The sequence below is a fragment of the Oncorhynchus mykiss genome, chromosome 9 (assembly GCF_057628025.1).
Source record: "Oncorhynchus mykiss isolate SJ-2025 chromosome 9, ASM5762802v1, whole genome shotgun sequence".
In the NCBI taxonomy this organism is placed as follows: Eukaryota; Metazoa; Chordata; class Actinopteri; order Salmoniformes; family Salmonidae; genus Oncorhynchus; species Oncorhynchus mykiss.
Window position 1 is genome coordinate 73,067,399 of NC_143030.1, and position 24,264 is coordinate 73,091,662.

Genomic DNA, 24,264 nt, shown 5'->3' on the forward strand with positions numbered 1-24,264 from the left:
GGCCACAGTGTCTCCTGACCCCTCCTGTCTCAGCCTCCAGTATTTATGCTGCAGTAATTTATGTGTCTGTTATATCTAGAGTATTTCTCCTGTCTTATCCGGTGTGCTGTGTGAATGCTCTCTAATTCTCTCTCTCTCGGAGGACCTGAGCCCTAGGACCATGCCTACCAGACCCGATGACTCCTTGCTGTCCCCAGTCCACATGGCCGAGCTGCTGCTCCAGTTTCAACTGTTCTGCCTGCGGCTATGGAACCCTGACCTGTTCACCGGATGTGCTACCTGTCCCAGACCTGCTGTTTTCAACTCTCTAGAGACAGCAGGTGCGGTAGAGATACTCTGAATGATCGGCTATGAAAAACCAACAGACTCCTGAGGTGCTGACCTGTTGCCCCCTCTACAACCACTGTGATTATTATTATTTGACCCTGCTGGTAATCTATGAACATCTTGGCCATGTTCTGTTATAATCTCCACACGGCACAGCCAGAAGAGGAAGAGGCTTGGTTCCTCTCTGGGTTTCTTCCTAGGTTTTGGCCTTTCTAGGGTTTTTTTCCTAGCCACTGTGCTTCTACACCTGAATTGCTTGCTGTTTGGGGTTTTAGGCTACAGCACTGAGATATCAGCTGACATTTTTTTTAATTTTTTTTTTTTTACATTTACTATTTACTACATTTAACTAGGCAAGTCAGTTAAGAACAAATTCTTATTTTCAATGACGGCCTAGGAACAGTGGGTTAACTGCCTGTTCAGGGGCAGAACGGCAGATTTGTACCTTGTCAGCTCGGGGGTTTGAACTTGCAACCTTGAGGTTACTAGTCCAACGCTCTAACCACTAGGCTACCCTGCCGCCCCCGACATAAGAAGGGCTTTATAAATACATTTGATTTGACTTGTTGGTGCAAAACTGACATAGTTGATGAGCTTGGTCATTGCCATCAGTTCAATTGAAAAGGCATGTGTTGGAGTCTGGGGTTAGGCTGAAAACTCTATGCTTCTATGTCACCTGCCCCAGTAAGGAGACACGTGGATTATAAATGTCAAGAGGAGTCAGAGTAGAAGGAAGGGAGAAGAGGAGAAGAGGAGAAGGAATAGGAGAAGGAAGAGGGAACATGAGAAGTAGAGAGAAGAGAAGGAAGAGGAGAGAGAAGGAGAAGGAAGAGGAGAGAGAAGAAGGAGAAGGAAGATGAGAGAGAAGAGAAGAAGTAGAGAGAAGAGGAGAGTAGAGAGAAGAAGAGAGAAGGAAGAGGAGAAGGAGAGAAGAGGAGAAAGAAGCGAAGTAGAGAGAAGGAGAAGTAGAGAGAAGAAGGAAGAGGAGAAAGAAGAAGGAGAAGGAAGAGGAGAGAGAAGGAGAAGGAAGAGGAGAGAGAAGAGAAGAAGTAGAGAGAAGAGGAGAGTAGAAGAGAGAAGGAAGAGGGGAAGTAGAGAGAAGAGGAGAAGTAGAGAGAAGAGGAGAAAGAAGAGAAGTAGAGAGAAGGAGAAGTAGAGAGAAGAAGGAAGAGGAGAAAGAAGAGAAGTAGAGAGAAGAAGAGAGAAGGAAGAGGAGAAGTAGAGAGAAGAGGAGAAGTAGAGAGAAGAGGAGAAGTAGAGAAGTAGAGAGAAGGAGAAGTAGAGAGAAGAAGGAAGAGGAGGAGGAAGAGGAGAGAGAAGAAGGAGAAGGAAGAGGAGAGAGAAAAAGGAGAAGGAAGAGGAGAGAGAAGAGGAGAAGTCGAGAGAAGAAGTAGAGAGAAGAAGGAAGAGGAGAGAAGAGAAGTGAAAGATGAGAAGGGGAAGGAATAAGACGGAAAGTATAAGAGATGGATAAACTACAAACTGGTGATCTGAGGGAGGAAGAGGAATATGAAAGGAGAAAGAAGAGGAGGAAGAAATGTGTCTTACTGGTGATCTGAGGGAGGAAGAGGAAGATGAAAGGAGAAAGAAGAGGAGGAAGAAATGTGTCTTACTGGTGATCTGAGGGAGGAAGAGGAAGATGAAAGGAGAAAGAAGAGAAAGAAGAAATGTGTCTTACTGGTGATCTGAGGGAGGAAGAGGAAGATGAAAGGAGAAAGAAGAGGAGGAAGAAATGTGTCTTACTGGTGATCTGAGGGAGGAAGAGGAAGATGAAAGGAGAAAGAAGAGGAGGAAGAAATGTGTCTTACTGGTGATCTGAGGGAGGAAGAGGAAGATGAAAGGAGAAAGAAGAGAAAGAAGAAATGTGTCTTACTGGTGATCTGAGGGAGGAAGAGGAAGATGAAAGGAGAAAGAAGAGGAGGAAGAAATGTGTCTTACTGGTGATCTGAGGGAGGAAGAGGAAGATGAAAGGAGAAAGAAGAGAAAGAAGAAATGTGTCTTACTGGTGATCTGAGGGAGGAAGAGGAAGATGAAAGGAGAAAGAAGAGGAGGAAGAAATGTGTCTTACTGGTGATCTGAGGGAGGAAGAGGAAGATGAAAGGAGAAAGAAGAGGAGGAAGAAATGTGTCTTACTGGTGATCTGAGGGAGGAAGAGGAAGATGAAAGGAGAAAGAAGAGAAAGAAGAAATGTGTCTTACTGGTGATCTGAGGGAGGAAGAGGAAGATGAAAGGAGAAAGAAGAGAAAGAAGAAATGTGTCTTACTGGTGATCTGAGGGAGGAAGAGGAAGATGAAAGGAGAAAGAAGAGAAAGAAGAAATGTGTCTTACTGGTGATCTGAGGGAGGAAGAGGAAGATGAAAGGAGAAAGAAGAGAAAGAAGAAATGTGTCTTACTGGTGATCTGAGGGAGGAAGAGGAAGATGAAAGGCGAAAGAAGAGGAGGAAGAAATGTGTCTTACTGGTGATCTGAGGGAGGAAGAGGAAGATGAAAGGAGAAAGAAGAGGAGGAAGAAATGTGTCTTACTGGTGATCTGAGGGAGGAAGGGGCCCAGCAGCTTGGCTCGTTTCTTCTCATAGCCCTTCTGTGTGATGTCACCTAGCAGAGAAGAAGAGAAGAAGATACACACACCTTAGTCAGTCACCACATTAACACTACCAACAAGACACACAGTCACCAGTCAGTCACCACATTAACACTAACATCAATTAACAAGACACACAGTCACCACATTAACACTAACATCAATCAACAAGACACACAGTCACCACATTAACACTAACATCAATCAACAAGACACACAGTCACCAGTCAGTCATCACATTAACATCAATCAACAAGACACACAGTCACCAGTCAGTCACCACATTAACACTACTATCAATCAACAAGACAGTCACCACACTAACACTACCATCAATCAACAAGACAGTCACCACACTAACACTACCATCAATCAACAAGACAGTCACCACACTAACACTACCATCAATCAACAAGACAGTCACCACACTAACACTACCATCAATCAACAAGACAGTCACCACACTAACACTACCATCAATCAACAAGACAGTCACCACACTAACACTACCATCAATCAACAAGACAGTCACCACACTAACACTACCATCAATCAACAAGACAGTCACCACACTAACACTACCATCAATCAACAAGACAGTCACCACACTAACACTACCATCAATCAACAAGACAGTCACCACACTAACACTACCATCAATCAACAAGACAGTCACCACACTAACACTACTATCAATCAAGACATAGGACCTGGAGACGACCTAGACAGAACACCAACTCTAAAGTCTGTCTAGTCATCACACTCCCCCTGTATTGTTCCTGCTTCATTGACAGGGATAGACATGAAATGAGAAGGGAGACAGAGGACATCATGTATAGAAGTGTGGGGACCGGGAATCCACCCCACGGGGGGATCGGGAATCCACCCCACGTAGGGACCGGGAATCCACCCCACGGGGGGACCGGGAATCCACCCCACGTAGGCGGGGGACTGCACCCCACGTAGGCGGGGGACTGCACCCCACGTAGGGACTGTGAATCCACCCCACGTAGGCGGGGGACTGCACCCTACGTAGGCAGGGGAATCCACCCCACGTAGGCAGGGGACTGCACCCCACGTAGGCAGGGGAATCCACCCCACGTAGGCAGGGGACTGCACCCCACGTAGGCAGGGGAATCCACCCCACGTAGGCAGGGGACTGCACCCCACGTAGGCAGGGGACTGCACCCCACGTAGGCAGGGGACTGCACCCCACGTAGGCAGGGGACTGCACCCCACGTAGGCAGGGGACTGCACCCCACGTAGGCAGGGGACTGCAACCCACGTAGGCAGGGGACTGCACCCCACGTAGGCAGGGGACTGCACCCCACGTAGGCAGGGGACTGCACCCCACGTAGGCAAGGGACTGCATAGGTACCTAGAGCAGTGACTATAACCACTGGACCAAACTCAGGCATCATAATACACTTCTGAAACCTTCCAGGGGATGTGCGGTCAGCTTTGGGGGTTTGGCCCCGAACAACACTCCCACTACTGCACAGAGTAAATCCACACATTCCCTAAACTTCCCCAAAAACCACACACACATATCCCCTTGTGTGACCAGCGATAGCATCACAGGGAGCGATAGGAGTGGGGTAAGTCGAAAGGCTTGCACACATTGCACCAAACACCCACCCCCCACATGATAAAAAGTGGCCCCTCAAAGCCAACAAGTGCCTGCCCCCCCCCCCCCCGGTGTCAGGCAGCTCAGAATAGAGGAAGATAAACATGTGATGAGAGAGACGTGTTGGTCAGGGAAGTGAGAGAGAACATAACACAGTGTTTCAAATAACAATGGAAAGAGAGATAGAGATGGAGAGGGACAGGATAGAGGGGAGGAGGAGAGGGACAGGATAGAGGGGGAAGGGGACAGGATAGGGGGGGAAGGGGAGAGGGAGGGGGGAAGGGGGAGAGGGACAGGATAGAGGGGAGGAGGAGAGGGAGGGGGGAAGGGGGAGGGGGGAAGGGGGAGAGGGAGGGGGGAGGAGGAGAGGGACAGGATAGAGGGGGAAGGGGAGAGGGAGGGGGGAAGGGGGAGAGGGACAGGATAGAGGGGGAAGGGGAGAGGGAGGGGGGAAGGGGGAGAGGGAGGGACAGGATAGAGGGGGAAGGGGGGAGGAGGAGAGGGACAGGATAGAGAGGGGAGGAGGAGAGGGACAGGATAGAGAGGGGAGGGACAGGATAGAGAGGGGAGGAGGAGAGGGATAGAGAGGGGAGGAGGAGAGGGAGGAGGAGAGGGACAGGATAGAGGGGGAAGGGGAGAGGGAGGGGGAAGGAGGAGAGGGAGGGGGGAAGGGGGAGAGGGACAGGATAGAGGGGAGGAGGAGAGGGACAGGATAGAGGGGGAGGGAGGAGAGCGAGGGGGGAGGAGGGGGGGACGGGATAGAGGGGGAGGGAGGAGAGAGAAGGGGAGGAGGAGGGGGACAGGATAGAGGGGGAGGGAGGGAGGAGAGGGACAGGATAGAGAGGGGAGGAGGAGAGGGACAGGATAGAGAGGGGAGGGACAGGATAGAGAGGGGAGGAGGAGAGGGATAGAGAGGGGAGGAGAAGAGGGAGGAGGAGAGGGACAGGATAGAGGGGGAAGGGGAGAGGGAGGGGGAAGGGGGAGAGGGAGGGGGAAGGGGGAGAGGGAGGGGGAAGGGGGAGAGGGACAGGATAGAGGGGAGGAGGAGAGGGACAGGATAGAGGGGGAGGGAGGAGAGCGAGGGGGAGGAGGGGGGGGACGGGATAGAGGGGGAGGGAGGAGAGAGAAGGGGAGGAGGAGGGGGACAGGATAGAGGGGGAGGGAGGGAGGAGAGGGAGGAGGAGAGGGTCAGGATGGGGAGGGAGGAGAGGGAGGGGGGAGGAGGAGAGGGACAGGATAGAGGGGGAGGGAGGAGAGGGACAGGATAGAGGGGGGAGTCGAACAGTCTACTCCAACCAAATGGAGAGGCCTTAGAAGCTGCCTCCAGCTGTACAAAAGGTAATTAAAATACAGTACCATGTGTATGTAAAGAATGATAAAACACGAAAAGAGCACAAAATGAAGCTCCTTATGGAAAATCAAGAGACACTTTTTGCTGACTATAATAAAAATGGGAACATCAGCAACCTCATCTTCCACACAGACCATCCCTGGCTATATTAGCACACTACCGAGGGGTGGAAACTCAGGATACTAGACAACGAGGACTCTGAGTCAGCTAATATAAATCTCTGTAAGTCAGGAACAGTATTGGTACAAGGCAACTTCTGCGGGACTTTCACCTAATCAAAGAATTAGCTCAGCAGGAGAAGCTCTCCCTTGAGAAAGATACCCCACCCCGAGCAGGTCAGACCAGACCCCACAGACAAGCAACCCCAAGCGGAAAGTCAACCTCCCCGTACGTACAGAGTACTAACCCCTCATTGAAATGAAGAATACATTAACCCAGCTAATGGTAAGGCAGGTGGAGCTGGAACGGCAGGTGATTACACCCCAGTCAGCCCAGACAAGTCCAGCACAACAACACCCCCTTAACTCGACCTGGAGAGCTGGAGGTGGAGAGAGACATATCTGCACTCCAGACTGTGGTGAGTCAACTTCAACAGGAAAAAATAGCAGGAGAAGAACAGAGCACTAGAGGAGAGGATCCGACTGCTGGAGGAGAGGGTGAGGGGGATGGCGTGTGACAGAGAACAACCCACTAGAGAGGTGGGCAGCCCCACAGAGAAGCCGGCAGAACAAGCCCACCTCAGCTTCCGACAAAAGTCTCGACACCACAGCAGAATAGTCCAACCCAGACCCTGACCACGCAAACATCACAGCAGAATAGACAAATGAAGAACCCCAAGCCCAGGGGATCTCACCCCCTCTGAGCTACCCCCCCCCGACAACCCCTAGACCTTCTGTCTGAGGACCAACTAGGGTCACCCAGCCACATAATAATAAACACAGGCACAAACCACCTGAGAACACAGCAGGAAAGGGTGGCCGTAGCACTCAAGGGAGTGATTAAAAAAGCTTCTCCTAAGCGGTTAGATCATCCCTGCTACCACGAAAAGACAGCTACCATACAGCGGGTAAACACAAGTATTTCCCGTGACTGTGCCTCAAAACCAAATGTTTACCTGGCCCACCACTCCACCCTGGACTTGAACAGCTTTTATGACCAGGTCCACCTAGGGCTGGGCCATATGGCCAAAATCTCATATCCCAATAAAGGTCATTTAATATCCCGATAACGATACATATCACAATATAGCACATTTTCTGTCAATTCAATGAATAAATAGTTTATATAAAATGACCACATGTAAAGGCCTATTACTTATTACATTTTGAATTATATAAATAAAAAGGTACTTAGTCATATTTTATTGTTTATTTTATTTAGAACCTGTGCAAATTTTCAATTAAGCATGTAACAAAATCTAAAATGGTAAATAGAAAACACTTCAACTATAGTTGCAAACCAAATAAATATAGGCATAAAATATATATATTTTGGGGGGCTTGCCTGTTTTGCATGTTATTTTGGCATTAATACGTGTACATATCAATTTGCATGTGGTACCTTGGGTTGAATGTTAGCACCAACTCACGAAACCCCCGCTTCCCGACAGTGTAAATTTGGGCCATGTCTTTGCAGATGTAAGTTGTAACTGCAGCTGTTCTCTCCTTCCATCTTCATGGTTCTTTGCCATATGCTGTGCCGCGGGCAAAAGCCTGTTGCAACGTCTGAGTCGAGGGTTTGTTTTGAGCACCCGACTGTACTTTTTTGGGTCTCATCCGTAGACTCTTTCCGTTCTGTTTCACATGATTCTTGCGTAGGTGGTAAAAGAGGTTAGTGGTGTTTGAGCTTGTTGTCGAGACCGGCCTGCTGCATATTTTATAGAGGACAGTTTTCTGGTCCGTGTCAGACTTTTCATACCCAAACCACGTCCATGCGACCGAAGTTGCCCCTCTTTTAGGTATGAGCTCCATGTCTCCATGCTCTGTGTCAAATTCACTCTCCTCCATGTTTGTTTGTGTTGCAAATGTCCTTCCACACGTCACGCAAAGCATTGTCCAATTGACAAAAAAATATTGCCGTAAAGAGTGTGATTTGCGACAAAATAAATGAACGAGCATAATATGAAACGATAGACGTAATAATATATATAATCGTCATATCGCCCAGCACAAGGTCTACCCATGCAAGGCAGCACTGCCCACCTTCGCCCGGACTCTAAAGGACATTTCTCTCAAACGCTGCCCCAACACTTCACACAGGAGCAACAGATCCATAGACACCCCGCCCAGACCAGCGAGACACTCTTCCCCCGGACCTACACAGAGACCACAATACCACCAGCCACATCCACACCCAATCAACCACCCCCCCAAGTTAACCATGCCCACACCCCATTTAGGCCTCCTCTGATCAGACCTATGCCCCTCCTGCCCACCCCATGCATCCCACCCCTGTAACGAGGGCCTCAGCATGGAAGTCACACATACTGCCAGGCCGTGAGCGGGCAAACAGGCCCAACCCCCACTCTTACACTAGCCAAAGCGCCAATTGCATGTACCAGATGCTCAGCAGGCTCTGCTCACACTTACTGGCCTGAGGTCAAACCACACAACCAACAACATTGGACACTTTATGGTAGAGGTCGACCGATTAATCGGAATGTTATGAAATCAAGTTTTCATAACAATCGGAAATCTGTATTTTTGGGCGCCGATTTGCCAATTTCTTAATATTTTTATTTAATCTTTATTTAACTAGGCAAGTCAGTTAAGAACACATTCTTCTTTTCAATGGCGGCCTAGGAATGTTGGGTTAACTGCCTCGTTAAGGGGCAGAAAGACAGATTTTCACCTTGTCATTTCGGGGGATGCAATCTTGCAACCTTACATTAACTAGTCCAACGCAATAACAACCTGTCTCTCTCTCATTGCATTCCACAAGGAGACTGCCTGTTACGCAAACGCAGTAAGCCAAGGTAAGTTGCTAGCTAGCATTAAACTTATCTTATAAAAAACAATCAATCATAATCACTAGTTGATGATATTACTAGATATTATCTAGCGTGTCCTGTGTTGCATATAATCTGACTGAGCATACAAGTATCTAAGTATCTGACTGAGCGGTGGTAGGCAGAAGCAGGCGAGTAAACATTCATTCAAACAGCACTTTCATGCGCTTTGCCAGCAGCTCTTCATTGTGCGTCAAGCATTGCGCTGTTTATGACTTCAAACCTATCAACTCCCGAGATGAGGCTGGTGTGACCAGAGCAAAAACAGAGCAAACTAGAATGCTACTTGGCCCTAAACAGAGAGTACACAGTGGCAGAACACTGACCACTGTGACTGACCAAAACTTAAAAGAAAGCTTTGACTATGTACAGACTCAGTGAGCATAGCCTTGCTATTGAGAAAGGCCACCAAGGCCACCGTAGGCAGACCTGGCTCTCAAGAGAAGACAGGCTATGTGCACGCTGTGCACAAAATGAAGTTGAAACGGAGCTGCACTTCCTAAAATCAGGCCAAATATATGACCAGAGAGATACATATTTCCCTCAGATTACACAGATTCACAAAGAATTCAAAAACAACCCAATTTTGATAAACTCCAATATCTACTGGGTGAAATACCAGTGTGACATCACAGCAGCAAGATTTGTGACCTGTTGCCACAAGAAAAGGGCAACCAGTGAAGAACAGACACCATTGTAAATACAACCCATTTTTATGCTTATTTATTTTCCCTTTTGAACATTGTTACAACACTGAATATATACATAATATGACATTTGTAATGTCTTTATTCTTTTGGAACTTGTGAGTGTAATTTTTACTGTTCAATGGATTGTTTTTTTTCACTTTTGTATCTACTTCACTTGCTTTGGCAATGTTAACATGTTTCCCATGCCTATTACGCTCCTTGAATTGAATTGAGAGATAGGGAGGGAGAGGCATAGGGGGAGAGGAGGAAGAGAGGAGGGAGAGAGAGGGAGGGAGGGACAGAGTGAGAGAGGGGGAGAGGGGAAAGAGTGAGAGAGGGAGGAGGAGAGGGAGAGAGTGTGATAGTTCAAAATCCAGAAAAAAGCTGTTAAATTCTACAACCACCTAAAAAGGAAGTGATGCCTACAAATTCCATCACAAAGCCCTCGACTACAGAGAGAGGAACCTAGAGAAAAGTCCCCTCAGCCAGCACAGAGCCCCAGGACAGCAACACAATTAGATCAACGAAATTGAGAAAAGACAAAAAACTAATTGGACACACTAGAAATAATTAGAGCTGGGCGATATGGCCCAAACATCATATCACTGTCTTTGTTCTTCTGTTGACATATAACAGTATAATGGTAGTTTATGATTGTTGAATAATACACGTTTTATGAGTATGGGCAACACATACATTCTAAGTGATTTCAAAATGGCTTTCTCCCGTCCGGTAGTTTTATGCTGTTCAATTCAACCAAAACTAGTTTCCTGCATTTCCAGCACTCATTTGAGATCATTTCCACACTGCCACGTAGGGCTGCACGATATGGACAAGAAAACGAGGCCTTACCTCTTACCAAAATGTTAGACTTGCGATTTAGATCAAAACACTTGGGTGAACTGTTGGAATCATGGAACGAGAATGTTTATTCTAATTCTATAGTTAGAATTTAAATAATAGTGGGCACTTTGAATACAGTGTTGTTTGACATGACAACAAATGAAAATGCCAGGGAGGAGTTATTGTGACAGGGTAGGAACCAAAGTGATGGTCAGCATTTCCTAGGGCACCCTATAATCTGTTTCTTCATGTAGCCAACATATACATGCTTCGCCTATTCCGCTTTGATTTAGAATATACTGTTGAACAAACATGCTGATTTAGGCCTACACCAGCACTGGTATCAGGATGTATTAGCTAGCTAAGTTTGCCTTGACTCAGTACATTGATTAGCTAGCTAGCCAGCTAACTAGTGATTAGCAGCTAACACAATTTGTGTTTCTTAAATCAGCAAACAACCTAATATTGCCATTATAAAGCGCCTGAGGTTTTATATTAACCTCATGAAACTCTGGGGGCAGTATTTCATTTTTGGATGAAAAACGTTCCCGTTTTAAACAAGATATTTTGTCACGAAAAGATGCTCGACTATGCATATAATTGACAGCTTTGGAAAGAAAATACTGACGTTTCCAAAACTGCAAAGATATTGTCTGTGAGTGCCACAGAACTAATGCTACAGGCGAAACCAAGATGAAATTTCATACAGGAAGTGAGCCAGATTTTTGAGGCGCTGTGTGCCAATGTCTCCTTATATGGCTGTGAATGCGCAAGGAGAGAGCCTACACTTTGTCGTTTCCCCAAGGTGTTTGCAGCATTGTGACGTATTTGTAGGCATATCATTGGAAAATTGACCATAAGAGACTACATTTACCAGGTGTCCGCTGGGTGTCCTCCGTCAAAACTATTGCGCAATCTCCAGGTGCGCGCATTTTTCCATTTTGAAGAGAGGAGAAACCAAACTGCCAGGAGTGACTTATCATCGAATAGATATGTGAAAAACACCTTGAGGATTGATTCTAAACAACGTTTGCCATGTTTCTGTCGATATTATGGAGTTAATTTGGAAAAAAGTTTGCGTTGTTATGACTGAATTTTCGGGTTTTTTTCTCAGCCAAACGTGAAGAACAAAACGGACCGATTTCTCCTACACAAATAATATTTTTGGAAAAACTGAACATTTGCTATCTAACTGAGTCTCCTCATTGAAAACATCTGAAGTTCTTCAAAGGTAAATTATTTTATTTGAATGCTTTTCTTGTTTTTGTGAAAATGTTGTATGCTGAATGCCAGGCTTAATGGTATGCTAGCTATCAATACCCTTACACAAATGCTTGTTTAGCTATGGTTCAAAAGCATATTTTGAAAATCTGAGATGACAGTGTTGTTAACAAAAGGCTAAGCTTGAGAGCTAATATATTTATTTCATTTCATTTGCGATTTTCATGAATAGTTAACGTTGCGTTATGCTAATGAGCTTGCGGGGATAATTACACTCCTGGATACAGTTTTTTTGCGTAGCCAAACGTGACGAACAAAACGGAGCGATTTGTCCTACACAAATAATATTTTTGGAAAAACTGAACATTTGCTATCTAACAGAGTCTCCTCAATGAAAACATCCGAAGTTCTTCAAAGGTAAATGATTTTATTTGAATGCTTTTCTTGTTTTTGTGAAAATGTTGCACGCTAAATGCTACGCTAGGTATCAAAACTCTTACACAAATGCTTGTTTTGCTATGGTTGAAAAGCATATTTTGAAAATCTGAGATGACAGTGTTGTTAACAAAAGGCTAAGCTTGAGAGCTAGCATATTTATTTCATTTCATTTGCGATTTTCATGAATAGTTAACGTTGCGTTATGGTAATGAGCTTGAGGCTATAAATAGGATCCCGGATCCGGGTTTGCTCGTCGCAACTGGTTAAGAAGCAAAGTGGAAACATCATTGTCATCAACATTGTTGCATGTGCTGCATTCACCATGCAGACAGAAAGCAAGTGTCTGGTGGTTGAGGAACAACGAACGCGCTCCTTGAGTGACAGGGGGTGGGGCTAGGTCTGTGTGGAAAGCAGCCTGGTGAGAGAGCAGAAAGAGATGACTCAAGTAGTGTTGTAAACTATGAAAATAGACATTACCCACGGCATAGCACCTTCTACAAACCATACGTTCAAATACCGTTATAGAAGGTAAAGTAGAAATCCAAAACAGTCTGTGCATCAATACCGGTATATCGTCAAATATGATACACCACCCAGCCCTGGAAAGAATCAACCAAAAACTGAGCAAATTGGAAGAATGTCTGGCCCTAAACAAAGAGTACAGTCACAGAATACCTGACCACTGTGACTGATCCAAACTTAAGGAAAGCTTTGACTATGTACAGACTCAGTGAGCATAGCCTTGCTATTGAGAGAGGCTGCCGTAGGCTGACCTGGCTCTCAAGAGAAGACAGGCTATGTGCTCACAGCCCACACAATGGAGGTGGAAACAAAGGTATGGCCACATTAGAGACACATATTTCCCTTAGATTACACAGATCCACAAAATAATTAGAAAACAAATCAAAACTTGATAAACTCTCATATCTGTTAGATGAAATACCACAGTGTGCAGTCACAGGAGCCAGATGTGTGACCTGTTGCCATGAGAAAAGGGAAACCAGTGTAGCACAAACAATATTTCTCATTTATTTTCCCCTACTATTCGTACTACAACTATTTGCACATTACTAAAACAGTGTACATAGCTCATAATATAACACTTGAAATGCCTAGATTGTTGTTGTTTTTTACCTTTTTGAGTGCAATGTTTACTGTTATGAACATCGGTTTTGCTGATGCTGTTTTTTGTTTCTTCTCACCTTTTGTTTAGTGTTTATTTCACTTGCTTTGGCAACATAAACGTATGTTTCCCATGCCAATAAAGCCCCTTTGAATTGAATAGAGTGTGAGTGTGAGTGTGAGTGTGAGTGTGAGTGTGAGTGTGAGTGTGAGTGTGTGAGTGAGTGTGAGAGAGAGAGAGAGAGAGAGAGAGCGAGAGAGCGAGAGGAAACCCAAAGTTCAACAACGGGTGTTGTGTGTTTTGTGTTGAAGGCACTAACAGCTCTTTCCCTCGCCCTGTTTGACATTCCTTAGTGGAACAACTACTATTATCACAGAACTACTGCAAAGGTTTTTTTTTTAGGTGACACATTCATTTTGTGAGATGTGAACTTTTAAAATATATAAAAAAGTGAGGAAGGGCAGGAAGTAGAATGAAATACATTAGTGACTGAGTGTGAGGTGGAAACTGAGCTGCACTTCCTAACCTCCTGCCAAATGTAGGACCATATTAGAGACACATATTTCCCTCAGATTACACAGATACACAAAGAATTTGAAAACAAATCGTATTTTGATAAACTCCCATATCTACTGGGTGAAATACCAGTGTGACATCACAGCAGCAATATTTGTGACCTGTTGCCATAAGAAAAAGGTCAACCAGTGAAGAACAAACACCATTGTAAATACAACCCATATTTATGTTAATTTTCCCTTTTGTACTTTCACTATTTGCACATATGACATTTGAAATGTCTTTATTCTTTGTGTAATGTTTACTGTTGCATTTTTATTGTTTATTTCACTTTTGTTTATTAGTTAGAAGCTGTTTAGGGCTCTTGGACCTAGAGCAGCCTCTTGGACCTAGAGCAGCCTCTTGGACCTAGAGCAGCCTCTTGGACCTAGAGCAGCCTCTTGGACCTAGAGCAGCCTCTTGGACCTAGAGCAGCCTCTTGGACCTAGAGCAGCCTCTTGGACCTAGAGCAGCCTCTTGGACCTTGCTACTGTGGCAGACAGTGGGATCCAGGCTGTATCATATCCGGCCGTGATTTGGAGTCCCATAGGGCGCCGCACAACTGGCTCAGTGTCGTCTGGGCTTGGCCGTAATTGTAAATAAGACACCCAGGCCTGGAGCAGAGTGCTGTTGGGTCATTAACTGAGACAGAGAGAGAGAGTCTGTACTGTAACAACAACAACAAGCAAAGACTGGCACTGCCACACAGCACCACATCCACAGACACCCAGGCCCAGAGCTGGGAAGACAGCACCGCCTGCACCACACCCCAGACCCAGAGCTGGGAAGACAGCACCGCCTGCATCACACCCCAGACACCCAGGCCTGGAGCTGGGAAGACAGCACCGCCTGCATCACACCCCAGACACCCAGGCCTGGAGTTGGGAAGACAGCACCGCCTGCATCACACCCCAGACACCCAGGCCTGGAGCTGGGAAGACAGCACCGCCTGCATCACACCCCAGACAGCCAGGCCTGGAGCTGGGAAGACAGCACCGCCTGCATCACACCCCAGACACCTAGGCCTGGATCTGGGAAGACAGAGCGGGAAATGACCCGGGCAACATGGGCAAGTCTACATCACCAACTGTTTGTGAACAACACTTGCTGCAATTTGTATGTATTAGAGTCCAGAAGGCAGGATATGAGCATCTCGCCTGCCACAAGCAGCTTCCAGTGTATTGAGACTACAGGAATGCATTCCAAATGGAACTTCATTCACAGCCTCAAATAGTGCACTACTTTCACCAGGGCCCATAACGCTCAGGTCAAAAGTAGTGCACTATATAGGGAATAGGGTGCTATTTAGACACAAACTAGAGGAATGTGTTGATGGGAAAACAGTCTCCTAACTGACTGGGGCCAACTGGCTCAATGGGCAAACTACCTAAACATGAGTAAATTACACAATTAAAACACCATCATAACATAACTAAGATTATCATACCCCTCATAACACAAGATTATCATACCCCTCATAACACAAGATTATCATACCTCTCATAACACAAGATTATCATGCCCCTCGTAACATAACTAAGATGATCTTGCCCCTCATAAGATGATCATGCCCCTCATAAGATGATCATGCCCCTCATAAGATGATCATGCCCCTCATAACTAAGATTATCATACCCCTCATAAGATTATCATGCCCCTCATAACTAAGATTATCATACCCCTCATAACTAAGATTATCATGCCCCTCATAACTAAGATTATCATGCCCCTCATAACTAAGATTATCATGCCCCTCATAACTAAGATTATCATGCCCCTCATAACTAAGATGATCATGCCCCTCATAACTAAGATGATCATGCCCCTCATAACATAACCAACAGAGGTAGTAATCTCACTGGTGGGGAGAGGGGAATTCTTCTTACCAAACCATGTGACCTTTGTTTTGAAGGTGTTCAGAACAAGGTTAGAGGTTTTCTGATCCACACCACTACTTTTTCTTTTTAAAGGTATCTGTGACCAACAGATGCATATCTGTATTCCCAGTCATGTGAAATCTATTGATTAGGGCCTAATTCATTTGTTTCAGTTGACTGATTTCCTCATATGAACTGTAACTCAGTTGCATGTTTCATTTATATTTTTGTTCGGTATAAATGTAACACAATACATATTTAGTAACAGTGCTTTTTTCGTTTTAGAGCATGAATGCATCTAACAATGCATCCTCTGTGTTGTTCTTGAGGCTGTGGTTGAAAGTGACAATTGATGTCATCTGTTTTTTTAAATCTGGTCTGTCTTGTCTTTTTTTTTAAAGCATATATAGCCTACCATCTATAACGCAAGTATGGGTTTTCAGACACAGCCAGTATTCATATGCTAGTAGCCAAGAGGTGTAATTTGACTGTGCTTCCTGGTTCAGAACCCTGTTTCAGCACCATGTCAATCATGTAAAGCAGTCAGTCCTCGCACCCAGTGTGTGTTCCCTGACCACACTGCAGCTAGTTGTGTGAGGACAGAGGACAAAAACACCCACCGAACACCCTGTAAATGGAAATACATTTGCTAAAATTTTATAATTACTCCTGTCGAAACAGAAATACAAATAAAAAGTATTGAAAAGACTTCACCAGAATGCATGACTTAGACGGATGAGGAATCAAGGATCCTCAGCTTCTTTTTAAAAAATGTCTGTGGATTATTTCAGATCACAAGCTCGTAAACCTGTTTGGGACGGACGCAATTTGGGCAGCAAGCGTGGCAATAAGCCTAGCTGATTATTGAGTTGCGGCTGTAAGTGAAAAGCATCTAATATGTGTGTGAAGATGTGTCTCGAGTAGAATTTCAAATGTTGAGACAAAAAAGGGAGGGGTGTGTGGCAAAGATACAGGCAAGTCTCTCTACAGAATGGCTCTGTGGACTGCTCCATGTGACCAATGAGCATATGTCTGGTTTCTTTGTCCTGAAAATGTTGAGGGATTGCACGTGTGTGTGCCTGAGCATGCTTAGGAGTACCTGGCCTGCTGCGCGGAAATGTAGGAAAGTGGTTTTTAACATCTATTGCAGATTATCTATTAAAACTATAGTTCTTCACAGTAAGCAAGTTTAAAAATCTCTACAACCATCCTCTCGATAATCACCAATCCTTGGTGTGAAAGAGCAATGGACGACGGTGTATCAATGTGTTCTTTGTGACAGAGTGATTCGCATGACTTAACTTTTAGATTTTAACCATGTGACAATGATTGAGAAACAAAAATGTTATTATGTAAATGAAACTGTTCCATGAAAATGCACATATGAAAATCCTAACTGGCAAGCAGAACAGTAGAAATGGTAGGGTAAAATGTAAGCTGCACCGCCTAAGTCTTTAGAAAATAATTGGTGGGATTTTGCCTACAGACTACTTTGATGCAAGGTAAGAAATGCCTCATAATATGAAATAAAACATTTAGGTTTTAAACAATTAAGTATCTTTTCAAAATGCATACAGCCTCCAGCTCACACCTTAAAGAGGTGGATGACACACTGTTAGCCTGTTGCCTGCAGTTGAATTGTGAATGTGAGGTGCACTTCAATAACCATTTGAGAAATACAAATAAAAGCTATTTTTAAAATCGTGCACAAAAAAGGTTTTAAGACGCGATTGTATTTAGAATTGTTGTGCAATGAATGGGCTGATAAAAGGATGTTTCACTCCAGCAGCAACCAGCTGAGGAGCTGCAGGAGAAATCCCTCTGAAAAGAGGCTCTGTGTGCTGTGCACATGTGATAGTTGTGTTGGATAAATGAGATGCACACAGAAAATACACACAGGACAATTTAATTCCACACAATTATGCAAATTAACCTGTAGACCGATAAGCATGATGTGTATTTACATCGACTGGTATTTCCATCAATGAATAAAAAGCATTATTTTTCCAAATGTTGTTTTCTCTCTATCATTTTGACCGACAACAGCTTTAATAAATCAGCTTTTCATTTTTTATATTATTGGGCCAAAAGCTGTCAATTGCCGGCTAATGGAAACCCTGACACACACACACAGGGGGTGACAGGAGAGGAACTAGCCACCCATAGATTGATATTTTTAGCTCATCTCTGGCGACAGCATACAGACATGACAGTAGAACTTCCATCACCATTAGATTCAGACTAAGCCAACATGTTGTTTTCTCAGCTCAAGAGATCATTGTTCATTATTGCCAAGCCAACTAGGCATTTGAAGCACTAGCAGTCCCTGGATGGTCATTAATAGAAGCTCTGGCTGGGGTGTGCAGGCCCACATGGTAGATGAACTTGTATCACCTCACCTTTAACAGGTTTTAAACAGATTATCTTCAACATGTTTACAGATCAAGAGGGAGCCTCGGACTAAATCTTTGCCAAACCAAATCAGGCATTTGGCACATTCCCTGGATGGTAGTGGGTGGTGGTGTGAAGATTTGTCCTATTTGTAGTTACGTTGAGCTCATCTGAACAGAAAGGATAATTCGTTGTTCTGATTGAAATAGCCTTCAGCCCTGGCCTGTATCACTTTATATTAATACTTCAACATGACTACAGTGAAACAGGCCCAATCCCCAGTCCTCCTCCTCATTTTCCACTGTCCCTTGGTGGGGGAGTGGCACTCGAAAACTGATCAAATAAATGGTAGGGAGAGCTAAATTAGGCCTATGGAATGGTACATTACGACATCTCTCTCACACATCAGAAAACGGACAACGGTAATTCATTTAAGACAAGCCTTGTGTTTTTCACAATGCCTGTACTAATGGCAATAATAGCTTTCCTTAAATTTCCCACCCAAACAAATATACTAAACTCAGCAAAAAAAGAAACGTCCCATTTTCAGGACCCTGTCTTTCAAAGATAATTGGATTTTTAAAAGATTAACTTCACAGATCTTCATTGTAAAGGGTTTAAACACTGTTTCCCATGCTTGTTCAATGAACCATAAACAATTAATGAACATGCACCTGTGGAATGGTCATTAAGACACTAACAGCTTACAGACGGTAGGCAATTAAGGTCACAGTTATGAAAACTTAGGACACTACAGAGGCCTTTCTACTGACTGAAAAACACCAAAAGAAAGATGCCCAGGGTCCCTGCTCATCTGTGTGGACGTGCTTTAGGCATGCTGCAAGGAGGCATGAGAACTGCAGATGTGGCCAGGGCAATAAATTGCAATGTACGCACTGTGAGATGCCTAAGTCAGCGCTACAGGGACACAGAACGGACAGCTGATCATCCTCGCCGTGGCAGACCACGTGTAACACCTGCACAGGATTGGTACATCCAAACATCACACCTGCGGGACAGGTACAGGATGGCAACAACAACTGTCTGAGTTACACCAGGAACACACAATCCCTCCATCAGTACTCAGACTGTCCGCAATAGGCTGAGAGAGGCTGGACTGAGGGCTTTTAGGCCTGTTGTAACGCAGGTCCTCAACAGATATCACCGGGAACAACGTCACCTATGGGCACAAACCCACCGTCGCTGGACTAGACAGGACAGGACTAGCAGATGTGGACTGGCAGCTTAAAAGGACTGGCAAAAAAGTGCTCTTAACTGACGAGTCGCGGCTTTGTCTCACCAAGGGTGATGGTCGGAGGAAGGAGTGAGCGTTACACCAAGGCCTGTACTCTAGAGCGGGATCGATTTAGAGGGTCCATCATGGTCTGGGGCGGTGTGTCACAGCATCATCGGACTGAGCTTGTTGTCATTGAAGGCGATCTCAACGTTGTGCGATACAGGGAAGACATCCTCCTCCCTCATGTGGTACCCTTCCTGCAGGCTCATCCTGACATGACCCTCCAGCATGACAATGCCACCAGCCATACTGCTTGTTCTGTGCGTGATTTCCTGCAAGACAGGAATGTCAGTGTTCTGCCATGGCCAGCGAAGAGCCCGGATTCTCAATCCCATTGAGCACGTCTGGGACCTGTTGGATTGGAGGGTGAGGGCTAGGGCCATTCCCCCCAGAAATGTCCGGGAACTTGCAGGTGCCTTGGTGGAAGAGTGGGGTAACATCTCACAGCAAGAACTGGCAAATCTGGTGCAGTCCATGAGGAGGAGATGCACTGCAGTACTTAGTGCAGCTGGTGGCCACACCAGATACTGACTGTTACTTTAGATTTTGTTCAGGGACACATTATACAATTTCTGTTAGTCACATGTCTGTGGAACTTGTTCAGTTTATGTCTCAGTTCTTGAATGTGGAACTTGTTCAGTTTATGTGTCAGTTGTTGAATCTTAAGTTCATACAAATCTTTACATGTTTAGTTTGCTGAAAATAAACGCAGTTGACAGTGAGGACGTTTCTTTTTTTGCTGAGTTTATATAAATATTACCCTGGTTTATAGACCCTGGTTCAATCCCGGGCTGTGTCACAACCGGCCGTGATTGGGAGACCAATAGGGCGGTGCATAATTGGCCCAACGTCATCTGAGTTAGGGAAGGGTTTGGCCAGGGTAGGCCGTCATTGTAAAATAAAAATGTGTTCCTAACTGACTTGCCTAGTAAAATAAAGGTTTGATTAAATAAAACAACTACAATCCAATAGAATAGAATACAGTATATACAGATGAGATGAGTAAAGCAGTACGTAAACATTATTAAAGTGACTAGTGTTCCATTATTAAAGTGGCCAGTGATTCCATGTATATGTATATAGGGCAGCAGCCTCTAAGGCGCAGGGTTGAGTAGTCGGTTGGTAGCTGGCTAGTGATGGCTATTTAACAGTCGGATGGCCTTGAGATAGAAGCTGTTTTTCAGTCTCTGTCCCAGCTTTGATGCTCCTGTACTGACCTCGCCTTCTGGATGATAGCGGGGTGAACAGGCAGTGGCTCACATGGTCGATGACCTTGATCTTTTTGGCCTTCCTGTGACATCGGGTGCTGTAGGTGTCCTGGAGAACAGGCAGTGTGTCCCCGGTGATGTGTTGGGCAGATACTGCCATCCTCTGGAGGGCCCTGTGGTTGTGGGCGGTGCTGTTGCCGTACCAGGTGGAGATACAGCCCGACAGGATGCTCTCAATTGTCTTAGGGGCCAAGTCTAATTTCTTCAGCCTCCTGAGGTTGAAGAGGCGTTGTTGCCCCTTCTTCACCACACTGTGTGGGTGAATCATTTCAGATTGTCAGTGATGTGTATGCAGAGGAACTTGAAGCTTTCCACCTTCCCCACTGCGTTCCTGTCGATGTGGATAGGGGCTGCTCCCTCTGCCGTTTCCTGAAGTCCACGATCAGCTCCTTCATTTTGTTGAAATTGTGGGAGAGGTTATTTTCCTGACACCACTCCACCAGGGCTCTCACCTCCTCCCTGTAGGCTGTCTCGTCATTGTTGGTAATCAGGCCTTCTACTGTTGCGTCGTCTGCAAACGTGATGATTGAGTTGGTGGCGTGTGTGGCCACGCAGTCATGGGTGAACAGGGAGTACAGCATCCTTGCGGGGCCCCTGTGTTGAAGATCAGAGAAGTGGAGGTGTTGTTTCCTACCTTCACTGGGGGTGGTCATCCTCTGTGGAGTAGTACTGAAGCAGGACGTTCATTCCATAGCAGTTTGACATGTAACAGACATATGTCTGTCACTCAGTCCTTACCATTGTAGCTAAAACAATTAAAACCACTGTTCTGAACTAATATTTATTCTAAACGTTTTAGGGTCCATACACAGAGCAGCTACATAGTTACACATCCATAGAATACAGGTCTCTTTATCCTGCACTACACACTAAGCAAGAAAATAGTTAGCTATGGCTATGTTACATGCATTGGCAAATATCTTCAATCTCTAACATTACTACAATAAAGAAAAATGATAAGTGATTGACTTCTTTTTTATTTTTATTTATGAACAGCAAGGAAAGCTTACAAAATTGTACATTCAATTTGAAGTAAATGCTTTAGCTAGACTCTTTACATCCTTTGGATGTCACTAGATGACATCCTGATTTGCTGAAGGGTCCCTAAAACATTAAACATTAATTAAAATGTCATACAAATGTCAAAACGGCCATATAGCAAGCTAAATGTATAGCTAGTTGGCTAATGTTAGCTAGTCAGCTAGCTTGTGTGAGCGGACCAAGTAATTGGGCGTCACTCTAAAGCGGGAAGGTGGAATAAACGAGTCAGGAGTAGGTTTTCTTGATTGAACACAGTTCTCTATTGAGGGCATTGGGTCAACACAAACACTCCAACATAAATCAAAGAAAATCTCCCAAGGAAAAACATCCATCTTCTTCTCCAGATGAAACAGGAACACAATACGATTATCTTTAAACTACAACAAAAGTCACGAGATTGTCACCGTCTTAGTGGTTCTTCATGGATAGCTCCTCTGTCTCTTTTTTTCCCCCCTCCTCTGCTGGTTCTATACTCTCTCTTATAGGGGAAGGAGAATATGTCTACTATCCGTGAGCCCAGCCTGCCCCCTTGTGGTCCTTCCACACTTGTTAAAATAGCAATTTTCAAATGTACTTTATGACCCAAAAATATGCCTAAATGTGTTTCTATACATTATCTAACATTCCTCTTAAAAACTTCTTGTGACTCTCAAACCCGGATCCGGGAGAGTAATCATCGCCTGACACAAATTAGCATAACGCAACGGACATAAATCTTCCTAGAAAATATTCCTATTCATGAAAATCACAAGTGAAATATATTGGAACACAGCTTAGCCTTTTGTTAATCACCCTGTCATCTCAGATTTTCAAAATATGCTTTACAGCCAACGCTAGACAAGCATTTGTGTAAGTTTATCATAGCGTAGCATAGCATTATGCCCTGCTAGCAGCAGGCAACCTTGTCACGGAAATCAGAAAAGCAATCAAATTAAATCGTTTACCTTTGATGAACTTCAGATGTTTTCACTCACGAGACTCCCAGGTAGAGAGCCAAAGTTCATTTTTTCCCAAAATATTATTTTTGTAGGCGAAATAGCTCCGTTTGTTCTTCACGTTTGGCTGAGAAATCGGCCGGAAATTGCGGTCACCACAACGGCGAAAAATATTCCAAATTAGCTCCATAATATCGACAGAAACATGGAAAGCGTTGTTTATAATCAATCCTCAAGGTGTTTTTCTAATATCTATTCGATAATATATCCGGCGGGACAATTTGTTTTTCAGGAGGACCGATTGGAGTAATGGCTACCTCTGTATTTTACGCAAGAATCTCTCTCGGAGCCACCATGTGAGCACTAACGCAATGTGGCCGCCTACGGCTATTCTTCAACAGAAATGCGTAAAACTACGTCACAATGCTGTAGACACCTTGGGGAATACGTAGAAAGCGTAAGCTCGTTGATGGTACATTCACAGCTGAATAGGGAGTCATTGGAACGCAGCGTTTCAAAACCTGGGGCACTTCCGGATTGGATTTTTCTCAGGCTTTCGCCTGCAACATCAGTTATGTTATACTCACAGACAATATCTTTACAGTTTTGGAAACGTTAGAGTGTTTTCTATCCAAAGCTATCAATTACATGCATATTCTAGCATCTTTTCCTGACAAAATATCCCGTTTAAAACGGGAACGTTTTTTTTCCAAAAATGAAAATACTGCCCCCTAGCACCAAGAGGCTAACTGACTTGCCTAGTTAAATAAAGGTAAAATAATAATAATTAATACTATCACATCATGACAGTAAATCACCATTATTCACCCAGCTGCTAGAAGGCGAACAGTTAGACAACGGGTATAGCAACAAGCAAGAAGGTGCATTTAGTTACATTCTAAACCTTCACTGACTGACTCAGCAATTTACAAGATCTGCAAGTAATAATGAAGTGGATTGTTATCCAGAAGAAGGCTCAGGCTAGTCATGTAAGCATCTGTGAGAAAACAATGATCAACGGTTTTTGTGTTGAGGAAGCGTGTTGACAGTGTGGGAAAGTGGGACTGGAGGATGAACAGTAAAGTGTGGAGGGATGGAAACTTCTATTCAAATGGAGTTGTGGATGATTGGTAGAACGATGCAGGGCCGAGTGGAGGAGTCGTCTTGAGCTGTAGATGAGTGGAATTTGCTGAAGTGAGAGCCTGGGAATCTGCTGTGCTGCACTGCAGGGGTTGAGGATGGAGTGGGAGGAGGAGAATTGGAGAGATTTCTCCCTTCCTATAGCCTGGCTAGGTCACTGCAGCCTAGAGTCAGGTGCAGAACAGAGCAGGCCTCTCCTCTCTCCCACGCCCCATCATAGCTGGGGTCTACTGCTCATAAATCAGGCCTAATCTGGAGTGGGCTCAGCAAACATGGCAGCCAGACCCTGATGACATATCATGACAACACATTCTTATTTTCAATGACGGCCTAGGAACGGTTGGTTAACTGCCTTGTTCAGGGGCAGAATGACAGATTTTCACATTGTCAGCTCGGGGGATCCAATCTTGTAAACTTACAGTTAACTAGTCCAACGCTCTAACCACCTGCCTCTCATTGCACTCCACGAGGAGCCTGCCTGTTACGCGAATGCAGGAGAAACCATACCTAACCATAAACACCAACGCCTTTCATTAAAATCAATAAACAGAAG

General features: G+C 44.8%; 1 protein-coding gene and 1 pseudogene across 2 annotated transcripts in view; one reads left to right on the plus strand and one right to left on the minus strand.

Annotated features, from left to right (window-relative positions):
- Window positions 1-24,264, minus strand: part of LOC110532734 (disco-interacting protein 2 homolog B-A) — a 107,092-nt gene that overhangs the window by 65,515 nt on the left and 17,313 nt on the right. For both annotated transcript variants that reach the window (XM_090185756.1, XM_090185755.1), the window contains exon 2: window positions 2,851-2,922. In XM_090185756.1, the coding sequence (XP_090041882.1) occupies window positions 2,851-2,922 (72 nt within the window). The remainder of the gene's footprint in view (window positions 1-2,850; window positions 2,923-24,264) is intronic.
- On the plus strand, window positions 18,824-19,642 carry LOC149981328 (uncharacterized; annotated as a pseudogene).